Source organism: Nicotiana tabacum, chromosome 9 (genome assembly GCF_000715075.1).
Source record: "Nicotiana tabacum cultivar K326 chromosome 9, ASM71507v2, whole genome shotgun sequence".
NCBI classification, from domain to species: domain Eukaryota; kingdom Viridiplantae; phylum Streptophyta; class Magnoliopsida; order Solanales; family Solanaceae; genus Nicotiana; species Nicotiana tabacum.
In genome coordinates this window covers 86,557,002-86,572,143 of record NC_134088.1, presented here as the reverse complement: position 1 = coordinate 86,572,143, position 15,142 = coordinate 86,557,002, and the positions used below count along the sequence as shown (strand labels likewise).

The following is a 15,142-nucleotide window of genomic DNA, read 5'->3' as shown; positions in this document are numbered from 1 at the left end:
TGGGTGCTAGGCTACATGAAGGGGATCCCACATACCACCAGTGTTGAGGCTGAACTCCATGCTCTTTGGCAGGGACTAAAAATAGCGCTTGACCAAAATTTCATCCTTCTAGAAATTAGCACTAATTCTGAACAAATTATTAAGTTGATAAAACAGGGAAACCTCCACTATAACTTCATTGTTTTTTAATGCAAATCATTTATGGAGCAGTTGGGGAATCCAGCACTAGGACATAATTTCAGGGAGCATAATCAGGCAGCGCACCTCCTCGCAAAGGAAGGAGCAAGGAATTTTTTTTTTTTGGAAGGACAGAAGTTTTGGCAGTTTCTCCCGTGTTTGTTAATAAGGCATTGTGGACAGACATCCTAGGAACTGTATTTGTAAGAAATGTCACGGGTTGTAATCCTAATGTAGTGCAAAACAATTACAATGAAACTGTTGAGAGTATAGCCTCTCAAATTGTGGTGTAACTATTTTGTTTATATATATTAGGATCCAGTTTACCAAAAAAATACAATTATTTTTGCAATTGATTCTTCTTTAATTTGTCAAAATGACAAGTATTTTTAGCAAAATTGAAAGTAAATAGGACCTCATATGTTCCATTTTACGTGACACAATTCTTTTTTCCCCAAAGAATGACATAATTTTCAAATTCATTCTTTTTACAAGAAGGGAGAAAACAAAAGTACATGTAAAACTTTGACAATTCTCAAAAAATGGGTTCAAACAGCTTCAGGTCACGCCAAAGCAGTTCAATTAAAATCGACGAACCGATAAAAATGAACGGGTAGCTCTAGATCCACCTATGGTGTTGATGCGAAGTAGGCAAGTAATCTCTATGATGACCTCTACATACACCAAAAATATATGCAGAAAGTAGAGGAGCTTATCGTTCACTCACTCGGTGCTGAGTAAATCAAGTGACAAGTGGAGGGTACGAACTATAACACATGGCAGCGCCACCGAAACCAGAAAGTAACCAACTTTTGCTGTTCTTCTCACCAACAAAGACACCCATCAGTTCCCACTCCTAATCCCTTCAAACTGTACAGAATTCTCTGTTTATTCTTCCCCTTGGATCTTCCATTTTTCACGGTAAACTATTGCAGAGGCGCACAGGTACATATCTATAGTACAAGTAGTATTTTTTTTATATCCATTGTTAGGGACCTTAGGGTTCATCTATGTGCGCTTCAACTAGTCCTCTTCCATCAGTATATATATAATTACGGCAATCTTGTTACTCCAACTCTTCGATGGGTTTTTTTTATTCGGTCTTTCACTTTGCTGTGGATGTGAGGAATATCGGCTTTTGGTGTGTTCCGTCATCTGTGTTTGATATAGTATAAAGGAATTTTTTTTTTTTACCTATTTTATGTGATGGTGTTTAGTTGATTAGAAGGTTAAAATTTATAACATGATCTAGCGGTTTTTTTTTTTTGATAACCGTGGTATCTAGGCTAGTTAGCTTAATAGAAAAAGGTGATTATATTAAGGGGTTGATTGGAATGATTAAAGAATTTGAATTTTTGAAAGTTGTGAAAAAAATGTACAAAACTTATTATTAGTGGATGGTTTAGAACATCACAGAAGAGAAAATTGTCATCTGAGTTGGGATTAATGGGAGAATTTTATAGGAAGCATTTTAAGTAGGTGAGAGTAGAACAGTTGCGATCTGGCCAGTCGTAAAGACTGGCAATATTGGTACGCATAAAAGGTATTATAAATAGAAGTTGAGATTGTTTTAATAGAGATAAGGCAGTTGTTATTTCTGATTTGCTGAAAAATATTTTTAATAATGGAAGAGAACTAATATCAGAACATAATTTCGTCCAAATGTTTTCGTTAGTACTAAACCTATTCTATACTCGATGTATCAACAAATTCTGGATTGAAATCTGCATAAAATTGTAATAACTGTCCAATTTCTAAGTAGTCAAATTGATTATGGTTGGGAGCCACGAGCTACTCCGAAAGAGAATCTCTGACTATACGCCCACGTTTATAGTACAACCATAAATTAAAGGAACAAACTGTTTTATGCTATGATGCTTCTCTCAGAGATGGTGGTACCTAGCAGAAAATTTTAGTGTTAACATTAGTTTCCAAAAAATAATCTTACGAGTTATTCTTAATTAGCAAGTATGAGCTTTTAGTACAGAAAATCAGCTTTTTGAAGGAAGTGGAATAGCTACTTACGAGTCCAAACATGTTCGGTACATGGGGCTACAGGGTTACAAACATTTGTAATAGGTTTCGGATGAGTCACGAGATCCTTCAATTAAGTGCAGCAGTGAAGTTTCCTTATTGATCTGGTAGGAGATTCTAGTGGCTATCTTGTTTCAAATTTATTGATCTGATGGTTGTATTGCTGCTACTCAGGAATAGAATCTTACAGCCACGTCTTCTTTGAGTATTGAAGTAAATGGCACAAGCAAAAACAGAAAAGACTTTGAAACTTGCAAATTATGATGCTTACTTTGAGATGGTCCAGAGCAGAAAAAAGTTGCCCCGTAATTTACAGGAAACTTTGACTGATGCATTTGCGAAAATTCCAGTTTCATCCTTCCCTCAAGTCCCAGGAGGCAAAGGTATCTAAATTAGATAAGTTTTTAAACTGTTGTACTAAGTAGTTTGATGTCCAGTGCTGAATCCTAAACGGCTAACTTACACCTCATTCCAGTGATTGAAATAGATGCCGACACTTCCATAGGCGACGCTGTCAAGATTCTTTCTGAATCCAACATCCTATCAGCTCCTGTGAGGAATCCAGCTGCTCAGAATAGTAAGGATTGGCGAGAAATATATTTAGGCATCCTAGATTACTCAGCTATTGTTCTTTGGGTGCTGGAGGGCGCAGATGCAGCAGCAGCTGCCTTATCAGCAAGTTCGGCAGCAGCGGCAGGAGTTGGAGCAGGTGCTGTTGGTGCTCTTGGAGCACTGGCATTGGGTGCAACAGGTCCTGCTGCAGTTGCAGGTCTAACGGTGGCTGCAGTCGGTGCAGCTGTGGCAGGTGGAGTGGCTGCGGATCGAGGAGCAGGAAAGGATGCTCCAACTGCAGCTGATAAGTTGGGTGAGGATTTCTACAAGGTTATCCTTCAAGAAGAGCCCTTTAAGTCGACGAAGGTAGGCAGGCCTTCTAAAGGATTGGCCTTTAAGCTTCTTCCAAGTCACCCTAGCGGTTTGATTGATCAAGAGAGACTTTACCTTTTCATGGTGTTTGTGTCTACGATATTTGTCATCTAGTCTTAAAAACTCTCAAACATGAAATAAAATGACCAAGTTGGAGGACACCAGAAGCTAGACTAAACTGTATTCAGAGAATTTGACATGAATACACATGATGAGGTCCACTAATTTTATTTGTAGGTGAGCTCCATCATAAAATCCTATCGGTGGGCACCATTTGTTCCAGTAGCAACAGACAGTTCTATGTTGAGTGTCTTGCTGCTACTATCAAAATATAGGATGCGGAACGTACCGGTGATTGAAAGAGGAAATCCATTCCTTAAGAACTTCATAACACAATCGGCTGTTATACGGGGTCTTGAAGGATGCAAAGGGAGGGATTGGTTTGACTGCATCTCTGCTCATCCTATATCAGAGCTTGGCCTCCCTTACATGTCCCCTGATGAGGTCAGAAATTTGTAGCTCCTGACACTTTTAGATATTCTTCTGATATTACAGAAGTTTGGTGATGCCAAGTCTCTGTCTTTCCACATACACACAGGTTATTTGCGTTCAAAACGATGAACTGATTTTGGAAGCATTCAAGAAAATGAGAGACAACAATATTGGAGGTCTTCCAGTTGTGGAAGGGACAAAGAAGAAGATAGTTGGCAATGTAAGCATAAGAGACATCAGATTCTTGTTACTCAAGCCTGAACTCTTCTCCAATTTCAGGTATAGTACAGATAACTTGCTTCTTCCTCTGGGATCTGAATATTTGATAACTTTCAAGATAGGGTTTCAATTCTAGAGACCTTCTCATGGTTGAACATATGCATGAAAATCAGAAAACACCATTTTTGATATATGACAGTTGAATTCAATATGTGAATCAGTACTTAATTTTGCCCGTCCGAATTGCAGGCAGCTGACAGTCACGGGCTTCATGAACACAGTTGCTTCGGCAACTCATGATGCCACAAAGGTTTCTACACCAATAACATGCAAGCATGAGTCAACTCTTGGTAATGTGATAGACACTCTTGCATCCAAGTTGGTTCACAGGATCTACGTGACGGCTGGGGAAGACGATGAAGTCATTGGTGTTATTACACTCAGAGATGTCATTTCTTGCTTCATATTTGAACCACCAAACTTCTTTGATAACTATTTTGGATTTTCAGCACAAGAAATGCTAGGGCAATAATACTCCTGTTGGTGAATAAGCAGGATATGGGGGATGTCAAAAGAACCAGCACAAGGTCTTTGGCATAAGATCAAAGAAACAGTCTCGTGTACCGCTTTAACATGTACAAGATGTTCCTTTTATGCGACTCGTGCAGCATTATCGCTTGGTAGTTTTTTGAGTTTTTTTGTTTCTCCAGTTCATTTAAGGTCATTCGGTCTTACTACCTAACTACAAATAGGGATCGATAGTGATAAATTGAATCCAAAATTTCATCTTGTTTAAATAATGCTCAACTGTGATGTTAGAATATGCCTCGAGTTACAAAATAATTGCTGGTGTGCCTGTTGTCTTTTCATATTTCCTTGGTTACAAGAGTTTCTTCCGAGTATTGCACTTGCTATATCTTCAAATTAATTGGTTTGTTTTGTTAAAGCTTGTGATTTCAGCACAGTTTGTTTGGATTGTTGTTACATGTCAGTTTCATAATGTATCGTATTGTATTGTATTGTTTGATGAATACAACGTTTGGATAGACTATATTGTTTGCCGTCGTTTCATGATGAGCACTAACAATATGAAGAATAAACTTGCAATATTACTAAGAAAAAATAGGATATGAAGTAGAATTATTATATAAAAGAGTAGGGTAAAGGATAAAATATGATTATTTAATAATAAGGAAGAGTAAGATGAGAGAAAAAAGTAAGGTAACGACGCTACCTCATCAAATTTCACGTTTCATACAGTAACACTTTTCGTCATTACGTTGTTAATGATACCATATAATAAAATTTAAGTAACAACTAAAATAAATATAAATATTACATTTAAAGTAACAATACAATACAACAAGTAACAACCATCTAAACAAGCTGGGAGTGAAGTAGCAAAAAGGCATGAAATAGAACAGGAATTTAAGGACCTTACTTGAAAGGTCACTACAACATTGTTGTCTACAACTAAGGCTGTATATAGGTCGGGTTGATTCAAATTTTTCAATTACCAAACCGAATCAATGGTGTCGGGTTTTTAAATCTATAAACCAAACCAAACCAACAAAATCGGGTTTTTCAATCTCGGATTTTTCGGTTTCTTTCGGATTTTCGGGTTTTTTTCCGACAAAGTCTTTATAGCACAAAATATGTAAATTGTACTCCAAATATTTCTTTAGTCCTATTAAGATACAACTATATATTACATTTTCCAAAACAATAACACAATATGAGATCAGTCATAGCATTATACTAAAATATTCAATAATAAAGATAATAAAATTACATAAAGCAAATATTGCTAATTAATAAGTCATAATAAAAATTAATATAATCTAAATATACTATATATATATGTCATGCTAAAATAAGTCTAGCTAATAAGTACTACTAATTACATAATTAAGCACTAAAGAAAAAGATAAACTAAGTTATGTCTTTTCAGTATAAACCAATGTAAAACTAAAAAATAGATATCCAACACTATCATCATTCTTAGTGTTGAATTGAGTTTCTTTTGTTAGCATTAGTATTGATTTGAACTTTGTTTGAGTTACTACATTTATGGGCTATAAAATTTACTTACCATTCAAGAATGTTAAGTCCAAACTTGAAATAATATGTTAAAAGATAAAACTGTGAAAAAGTTTAAGAAATATTTATAAATTACATTACAATAAATATTTATATGTATAAAATATTTTTAAAAATTATATAAATGTACTATCGGGTTGGTTTGGTTTCAGTTTGACTTTTTTTAGTTAAAACCAAACCAAACCAGTTATGGTCGGGTTTTCTTTTCCAATACCAAACCAAATCAAATCAAACCACAATCGAGTTTTTTTCCCGGTTTGACTCGGATTATCGATTCGGTGCAGTTTATCGATTTTTTTTTGTATTCCCAGTCTACAACGCACGTTATATGTAAATATGAAAATCACTGTGATTAAAACATATTTAATTTATATATATATATATATATATATATATATATATATATATATATATATATATATATATATATATATATATATAGAGAGAGAGAGAGAGAGAGAGAGAGAGAGAGAGAGAGAGAGAGAGAGAGAGAGAGAGAGAGAGAGAGAGAGAGAGAGAGAGAGAGAGGAAGCAATAAATCTCCAAATGCACAGGAACTCCATTGAACCACGACTAACGCGAGGGCAATGGCTATAGCACTTGGACACTATCAACACAACTGCACATATGAATGATCCATGATACCATCCTTAATTTGCATCCATTTTGAAGATTAACACAAACAGGTATGCTTCAGTCAGTCAAAGACCACGAATTTTTGGATGCATATATAGAGTTGCAAATCGGAGTTTCAATTCTCAGAGAGGTAACATCGCTAAACTTAAACAAGTTTATGAATCTTTTTCAAAAATTCCACCTTTTGTGTTGAATTAGATGTTTGAAAATAGAGCTAATGGAGTTGAGGATGTGAATAGTGTTGTTATTACCACGGGGAGTCTTAAATCTACTAATGGCACATAATTGATTGAACCCTAGAGCATCAAAGCTCTATAGTTAGCTCTGAAGATGTGATGTTTGTAGAAATGCAATAGAGCATAACTAGAGAGCAGCCATATGGGATTCCTAGAATTTTCTCCACTTCTCTTGTTAGACATGATTCACTCATTCAGAGGATATAATGTGCCACTTCAATTCCATACATAATATGGTGTTATTTCACGATTATGATTATGGGGTTGTAGAATCTTTGAATCATGAGCATCATAATCAACACTATTTCGATCCTTTGCATAATATTACCATCTTTTATGATGATAATATGGAAGATGAAGATCATATAGATGACAAATACGGGTGAAGCTAGAGGTGACGATACTAATCAAGTCCAGTTATGGGTAGAGTTTCCTTCTTCAAAAAATAAATTTCCACCATTAGCTCCTGGCAGTTGTTTAGTACAGTCAAATGATGAAGTTCAATACACTCCTGGATCCTCTAAATCGACCTTAAATGTGTTAGTTCCTTCAGGATAAACCCCACCAATGGTTATGGAGTAGATTTTGATTCTATATCTGAGGAAGATGATTCAGACGATGACATAGAGATGAATATGGATATTTTTCAAGTAGAATAGAGAACAAACTCCTCAAGAAAAGAAAACAAAAGATGTTTTAGGATTTAAATTTGGATTCTTTGGTGAACAAGAAAAAGGAATTCCTAGTTGGATACCGAAGAAAAATTAAGGCAGGGAATGACTCTTTCTAGATAGAAAATTCTTGTTTTGCATGGTTATAAGAGCAATATTGGAACTAGAAAGCCATTGTATAGAATTTAGGATTTGCCAGTTTCTACCAAGTTTGATCTGCAGGGGTATCGGCCTAATCCCCCTCGATCTATGAGTTTGTACTTTGCTTTTGCTTTAATAAAAAGTGGTTTCTTTCTTCTTCTTCTTTTTTAAAGTTGCATTGATAGTTAAATGAGTGAGCCTATGTTATGTTGATAGTTAAATGAGTTAGCATATGCCATTCAGCTGGTTAATATATTTTCTTTAGATTGCTGTTGCTTTTATTCCATTTCCAAATAGTGTACTAGAGCTAACTTCATCTTATCAACTTTTCCATCTCCCTTATAAGCATGAAGAAAGCTTGAACAAGTTACCTCCAAGATTTTTCTACTTAAAATATACTGATTCAATCTTACATGATCTTTTAGGTATGGAAACTTATTAGTATTACAATTCTTATCAGAAAGTGAACTCTTCAGTTTATTACCAAGACACAGCTTACTCTTCATACATCAATGCAAAAGGCAAAGAGTGAAGTGCCACTGGTCCAAGTTGGATGGAACTTAGCCAAACTAATTGAATATCCATGGCCAACATAAACACAACCATAGCTAACTGATACACCCCCATAGATAGTAGCACCAGTGTTAAATGTCCACAAGATTTTACCATTACTGGCATCCATGGCATAGAGAGGGCCATTAGGAGCCACAGATCCTGCAAAAAGAAGTCCATTAACTATGGTGACCGGCCCGTGGGCCGTGTCGTTGCTAGGGTCTGCAGTGGTCCAAAGGATTTGGCCCGTGTTTGCATCCAATGCTACCCATCCACCAGCTGTTGTTGTTTGATTCGAAGGTGCTAAGGTGAAAGGAACTCTATTTCCATTGACTATGTTTGTGTAAACTCGCCTCCCATCTGTGGCTGCACCCCATACTCCTCCTCCCTCCAAGCTCCCTGGTCCTGCTTTCTACATCGCACAAAAATTCTTAGATTAGCAAATTTGTACTAATATTTCACGTTCACAAAGTTGATTCATCAAGACATCGACTTTAAATGATCAATAGATTTAACTTAAAGAAGTGTTTTTAGCCCATAGTGTATTTTAATTAGTTATAGCAGATTATTTTCTTTTGTTCGTATGTTACCAAGTTAAGTTTAATATAGGTTTTACATGTTGTTGCATGTCGGTTGCATGTCACTTAACCTCAGTTGCGACAAAAGGGGATGCACAAAATGTACAAAAATGTCGCACATAGATTTGAACTTATGACTTAAAAGCCATTTTTTAACCCGCTTAGCCACTACACTAGAATCTTCCTACGTAAAGGGATTCAACAGTTAATATATAACAGAAGTGTTTGTTTTTACCCTATACACAGTATAATATTCCAGCGAAGGGGATTTAACCTAGTCCTCCCTAACCCTGCTCAACCCGATGGCGTAAAACGACTATGTAATATTGTTAGTGTTCAAAAGTTAAATAACCAAAAGCAAAATGCTACATCATGCTAATTAAGCTCTTGGTTCACAAAATTCTTACTCAGTATAGAAATCATTAAAATATTATTTGTCAAATTTACCAGCAAACAAACGCTACGCATCCTTTCTCTTGTCAAAATTAGTTTGCTCTTGTGTTAATTAAATGGATGTTTCAAAATTGACGAGTCTATTTAATACTCTAGAGTATGGGGGAACAAAAGGTCACCATTGTATCTATATATGTGCAAGTGTGCAAGACAGATGTACGGAACAATAAAATCAAATAAACATGCAGCTGCAACATTAAAACAGCTTGTTCACAGTAAAGTTACTCCTATTCTTTCTTAAGTTACTAATATCCCTTCCAAAGTTAAACTCGTTGAAAAGTTATTACTCGTCTGTTCTAGTTACAACAATCTGATTAGTATTACTTCTTTGATTTCTACTCTGCTTCTCGCAAAAGCAGAGTAGAAATTGTTAAAATGTTTCTACCTATTCTCTCTATATATATATATATATATATATATATATATATATATATATATATATATATATATATATATATATATATACTATACTATACTTTCTGAAGCACATTATTGATGATGTGAAGAGTACTTGAAAGATGAAAATTCTGGTTATAAAGACTTACCTTAACCCAAACAATATGGCCAGTGTTGCGATCAAGAGCCCAGGCGAAGCCACTTTTCTGGACAGCTACCACAATATCACGCAGTCTTCCATTTGAGAATATAGTTAGCAACATAGGCGCCTCTCCAAAATCTGCATCCAAGTTAGGCCCTGGTGGGCAATCTGGATTATTAGGAACTAAACAAGTGAAATAGAAAACGTCGTAGCCTCCAAGCTGTGTTGCCCAAGCAATTTCTCCAGAATCTACATCAAATGCAAGAATGGAATTAAAATGAACATCTTCACCAAAACACTGATCAGGGTTAGTTGGTGGCGTTGTTCGATTATTCTGTGCTGCTTGACATCTCAGCACCTCTGGTGGAGCTAAGTATAGATTTCCAGTTCCTACGTAGACAAATCCTCTGGCTATGTCAATAGCAGGGCTGCTTCCCCATATTGCTGCTCCTGAATAACCTCCGAGTCTTCCACCATTGTCTGGGAGTGTATATGTTTGCCATAGAATTGCACCAGTTCGAACATTTAGCTTTACTAGACTGCCTCTAAAAGTACAACATTGTGTAGCTGGTAGTAGTTCCTCCAGTGATGATACTCCCACATAATATCCACTGTTAAAAAATTGGAAACCAGTTTAGTGTCTTGTTGCTACTTAATTTATGGTCAATGACATAGACATGACAGTTTTTTCCTATTCAGTTATTCAAGTTACCTTCTTATGTGCAGTGTAATTACTTAGAAGATAAAAGATAAGGATCCAAAATAGTGCTACATTTTGGATACTATTTATATTATTGCTTATTCTTTATCTAGCTAAAATGGCTACAACTTACTAAATCTTACTGGCATAACCAGATATTAGCTGATAAGTTAGTTTAGTAGCTCAAAAAACTACCTAATTTTTCATATGCAAACAGATCAGTAAGAAGGATAAATTTATCTAAAACAGATCACTAAGAAGGCTAAATTTATCTAAATGTTGAAAAACATAAAGCTGATAAGTTATTTTAATAGCTCCATCATCATTTTTTGGGACAATCCTTGGAATTAGTTGATACTTATACTAGTGAGAAACAGATAGCTGCTCACTATGATTAAATTTATGTGCCGTAGTTCGACTGAGCATGAAATTTAAGAAAGAAATAGACTTTTGTAACTTGTGGTCTTAAATATACCATGACATATCTGTGGCTGTAAAAGCATGTCATTAAGGGCAAAATAAAAAGTTTAAAGTTAAGATCTTTCCAAATATAGAAAGGTTCATTCTTTTGGAATGGATTAATATGGAAATAGTATCACATAAGATAGAAAGGAGCGAGTAATATCTATGCTCTCTGAAAACAATTAACATAGCAAAAATGAAATAGCTAACCCCAAGGAAACTGTTCCTGATTGAGTGATAAGAGCCAGAGGCCTGGGATCTAGCAGAGTGGACCAAACAAGTGTTCCTGTTAAGCGTCTCACTGCAATCACAACAGCAGGTCCATAAATTCCCACAAGTAGAAGATCATCAGCCACCACTGGAGTTGATCTTGACACTGTCACATTCACGGTTGTCCTTGTTACAGGCAAGCCAGTGAGTCTTGTAAGATTCTGTTGCCATATGAGTTGTCCAGTTAATGCATTCACTGCATACAAATTCCCATTCCATGAAGGGAAATAAACTACTCCATTGGCCACTGCTGGGGTTGCTGTAATGTCAAATCCAGCCAAGAATTTCCACCTTAGTTTCAATCTGTTTATTGTTCTTGGACTTATCAAAACCTCCCCAACAGCTGACCTTCTGTTTCTTCTGTCTCCGCCGTGGTTCAACCACTGAATTTTCAAGCATGCACACACAGTTGAAAAGCAAATTGTCATGAAAATGACTATTAAAAAAATTACCAAAAAAGAGAGAAAAGGTAGAGATTAAATGATTTTCTACATACTTCGGCAGCTGTACTATCTATAATAAAGCAAAATGTGATGATTAGGAAAACAAGTTTTCCATGGTTGACTCCCCAATAACTTGAAGCCATAGGCTTATAAGAGGTGAATGATCAAGAAACTACGTACTAGTATAATTTAAAGGAATGCGTGAAGTATTTATAGCATATCATTCTCCTTTTACCTTGTTTAGGGGGCAGTTTTTGTCTTATTGTAGTACTAATTTAGAAAATGATGTATGCAAAAAAAGTTTGTTCTTTTTCTCTTGTTTCAAAGGAAAATCTATTAGACTAAAGTGATTGAGATGTGTGTCGCTATCAGGTAAGACAGTTACAACAATTGGCAAGTGTACTGTCATAACTTGAACCCATAATCTGAAGAGGCATACAGTTACAACAATTGGTAATGTACTGTCATAACTTGAAGAGTTTAGAACCCATTTGTGGTTCTTTTGGATAACTGTGACGGAAATGTGTGTTTAAAAAAAAGAGTGACATTTCTATGTATAACGCTCTTTTAAAAAGCGCTATACTTTAACGGTCGCGCTATACAACTATGCATAGCGCGGTATATAACCACGCTATACCTGTTTTGTGGGCCCACAATAAATCTCATGCGTTTAACTGACATAACAATAATTCAAATGGGCATAGCGCTCTTTAAAAGAGCGCTATACCTAAAAACATTCAGCCCACCGAGCTAGGCACTGCCTTATTTAAAGGCGTTAGGATTTTACAAAAATCCATTCAAAAATATTCCTAACTCTCGTTCAAATTTTTCTTGTTAAAATCTCAAGCATTTTTTCATAATGTCTGAAGAGCGAAAAGTAAGGGTTTCATTATATTGGGGGGGGGGGGGGGTTAGGGGGTGAGGTTGTGGTGGCGAATAACTCTGTGAGCTATAGTTTATCTCCACAATGTCATGTTAAATTGCCACTTACAATAGAGTACGATAGATTGGTATCGTTATTATGTAATAAAATGAGTATGAGAAAACGTTCGGTGAACCTTAAAGTAACCTGAAGATATCCGTATTCCGTCACTCCGCAAGAGGTTGCTTGTTACGCTGAGTTTAACATCGACGATGATGAAACTTTGAGGGATTTTTTGAGGACTCCAAATGAATACCGAAAATTTCTTGTGATAAAAATATTAGAAATGTACGTCAAGGTCGAAGATGTTCGCAATAATGAGGTTGCGCGTAGTAGGGATAACCCTCAGTCATCGGGTGGTTATTCTGGAGCAGTTTTTGCCGGACAGGTTCCAGATGAAAGAGTTTGCCCTGATTTAAACTTATCACCACGGGCGAATGAGGAGTGAGGAAATAATTTCTCTCTTGCTTTACATAATCCACAAGATGAGTGGTAAACTTCAATTTTTCTTAGTGTTACGATGTATATTTTTGTTGTATTGAATTTGTATTAACACTCATATATTTCACAGGGAGTACCAGCCAGATATGACTTTTACAAGTTATGAACCCACGCCCAGTTTGAATATGCGTAGTTCTGGTGTGTTGGATCATGGTGGTCCATCCGGGAGTCATCACCAACAGGATAATGTCCATCAAGGAATGTCAACACGTTATGACTTGTAAGTGAAGTGATACAACTATATGGAAAGTATTTATTAATTTCAGTAGCTTATTATTTTGTTGTTTGTGTAGTGAAAACGAGCAAGTTGAACCATCTGTCCTCACTCAATTGCCCGAAGACGACATATTAAATCGGGATCTGGCAGATTCACAGAGTGAGGAAGAGAACAGTGATTATGACAACAATGTCGATGATTCCAGAGACGACACACCCTTCCCTCGTGAGGATGGTGATGAGGAGGAAGAGAATAAAGGACCTGATTTGACGAGGGAGTATGCTCCACCCCCCGTTAGACCAAGAGTGTACGAGTCCCAAGTGTCATTTCATTCAAGAAAGATTCCTACCTTGATAACTTGCCAAGTATGCCGGATGTGAATGCTCTCACAAGGGATTTTGATGAAATTCGGACAGCAATGTGGGATGATTCTAGACCAACGGTGCTGGCATAGGGCATGCTTTTTCCTGATAAAGTGTGCCTAAGCAGGGCGGCGAAAATGCATAACGTAAAAGAGTGTCGTGAGATGACGGTATGGGAGTCAACTCCGGAGGTGTACAAGGTTGTTTGCCGCAGATAGATTACGGGTTGTCATTGGATGCTGCGTGCGAGCAAGAAGAAAACAGGTTTGTGGCAAGTGGGTAAATACATTCCCACCCACATATGTGAAATGGACACATTCAATGGGAATCACTACAACTTGGATATTGACTTGATTTCTCTTGTCCTTATTCCACACCTTGAAGCGTGCATAAGGTATAAAATCAAAGAGTGCATTATATCAGTCCACCAGGAATATAGCCATACCATTACCAAAAGAAAGGCATTTCTCGGGTGCAAACGTGCATTTGAAATTATTTATGGTAACTGGGATAAGTCATTTGCAGCTCTACCCAAGTACATAGCCGCACTGCAACACTTTAACCCCTGAATAGTTGTTGAATGGAAGCTTGAGCGGAGTCCAGAAAAACCAGAAAATATATTCAATTACATGTTCTGGGCATTTAAACCAGCAATTGATGGTTTTTCGCATTGCCGGCCGGTAATATCCATAGACGGCACTCATGTCTATGGAAAGTATGATATCAAGTTATTGATAGCCGTTGCAGTGGATACTAATGGATAAATATTTCCTCTAGCTTTTGCTATTTGTGCCAATGAAAGCCAAGAGACGCAAACGCTATTTTTGAACCATTTGAAAGAGCAAGTTGTCAAACAGCATTCCGACATTTGTCTAATATCTGATCGGCATGGTGGTATCTTAAGTTCTGTAGAGAACTTGCCTGCATGGCAAGAACCTTATTCCTACCACCGTTACTGTGTGAGGCACTTTAAGGCCAATTTCCAGAAGGCACATCCCAACAAGGATCTGCATGATTTGATGTGGATGGCAGCAACAGACCACCAAGAGCATAAATTTCGGAGGCACATGGAATCTATCAGGCAGGAAGATGAGAGAGCCTATCATTGGTTGATGCGACATGAGTTTCACAAGTGGACTTTGCATGCTGATGGTGGAAGAAGATGGGGAATTCTGACTACAAATGTGTCAGAGTCTTTCAACGGGTTATTGAAGTCGGCAAGAGGATTGCCTGTCACTGCCATGGTGCGGATGTCGTTCAAGCAGATGGCAGAGAGGTTTGTTGAAAGGGTTGCAGCTGCAACGTCATTGATGGAAAGGGGTGTTGAATTTATATCACTGCCGATGAAGAGATTTGAGAAATGCAGGCGGCAAACATATTGGCATTCATTTTTGTAGTTTGATCACGATAGAAATGTTTTTGAAGTTTGCACCGCTATCCATCAAAACCAGGAGAATAATGTACATACCATAAATGAATCTAGAAGGTTATGCTTTTGTGGGAAATGGTCCATC

General features: G+C 36.8%; 2 protein-coding genes across 2 annotated transcripts; one reads left to right on the top strand and one right to left on the bottom strand.

Moving 5' to 3' along the window:
- Positions 1–611: 611 nt before the first annotated feature.
- Positions 612–4,667, top strand: LOC107769285 (SNF1-related protein kinase regulatory subunit gamma-1-like). The gene is made up of 6 exons (XM_075221811.1): positions 612–1,122; positions 2,386–2,594; positions 2,687–3,129; positions 3,373–3,639; positions 3,734–3,906; positions 4,096–4,667. The coding sequence occupies exons 2-6, from the start codon at positions 2,429–2,431 to the stop codon at positions 4,376–4,378; spliced, it is 1,332 nt and encodes a 443-aa protein (XP_075077912.1). The 5' UTR covers positions 612–1,122; positions 2,386–2,428; the 3' UTR covers positions 4,379–4,667.
- Positions 4,668–8,000: 3,333 nt separating this feature from the next.
- Positions 8,001–11,836, bottom strand: LOC107809953 (uncharacterized). The gene is made up of 4 exons (XM_075221810.1): positions 11,680–11,836; positions 11,124–11,566; positions 9,759–10,362; positions 8,001–8,594 (listed from the first exon to the last, which is right to left on the bottom strand). The coding sequence occupies exons 1-4, from the start codon at positions 11,767–11,769 to the stop codon at positions 8,133–8,135; spliced, it is 1,599 nt and encodes a 532-aa protein (XP_075077911.1). The 5' UTR covers positions 11,770–11,836; the 3' UTR covers positions 8,001–8,132.
- Positions 11,837–15,142: the final 3,306 nt, after the last annotated feature.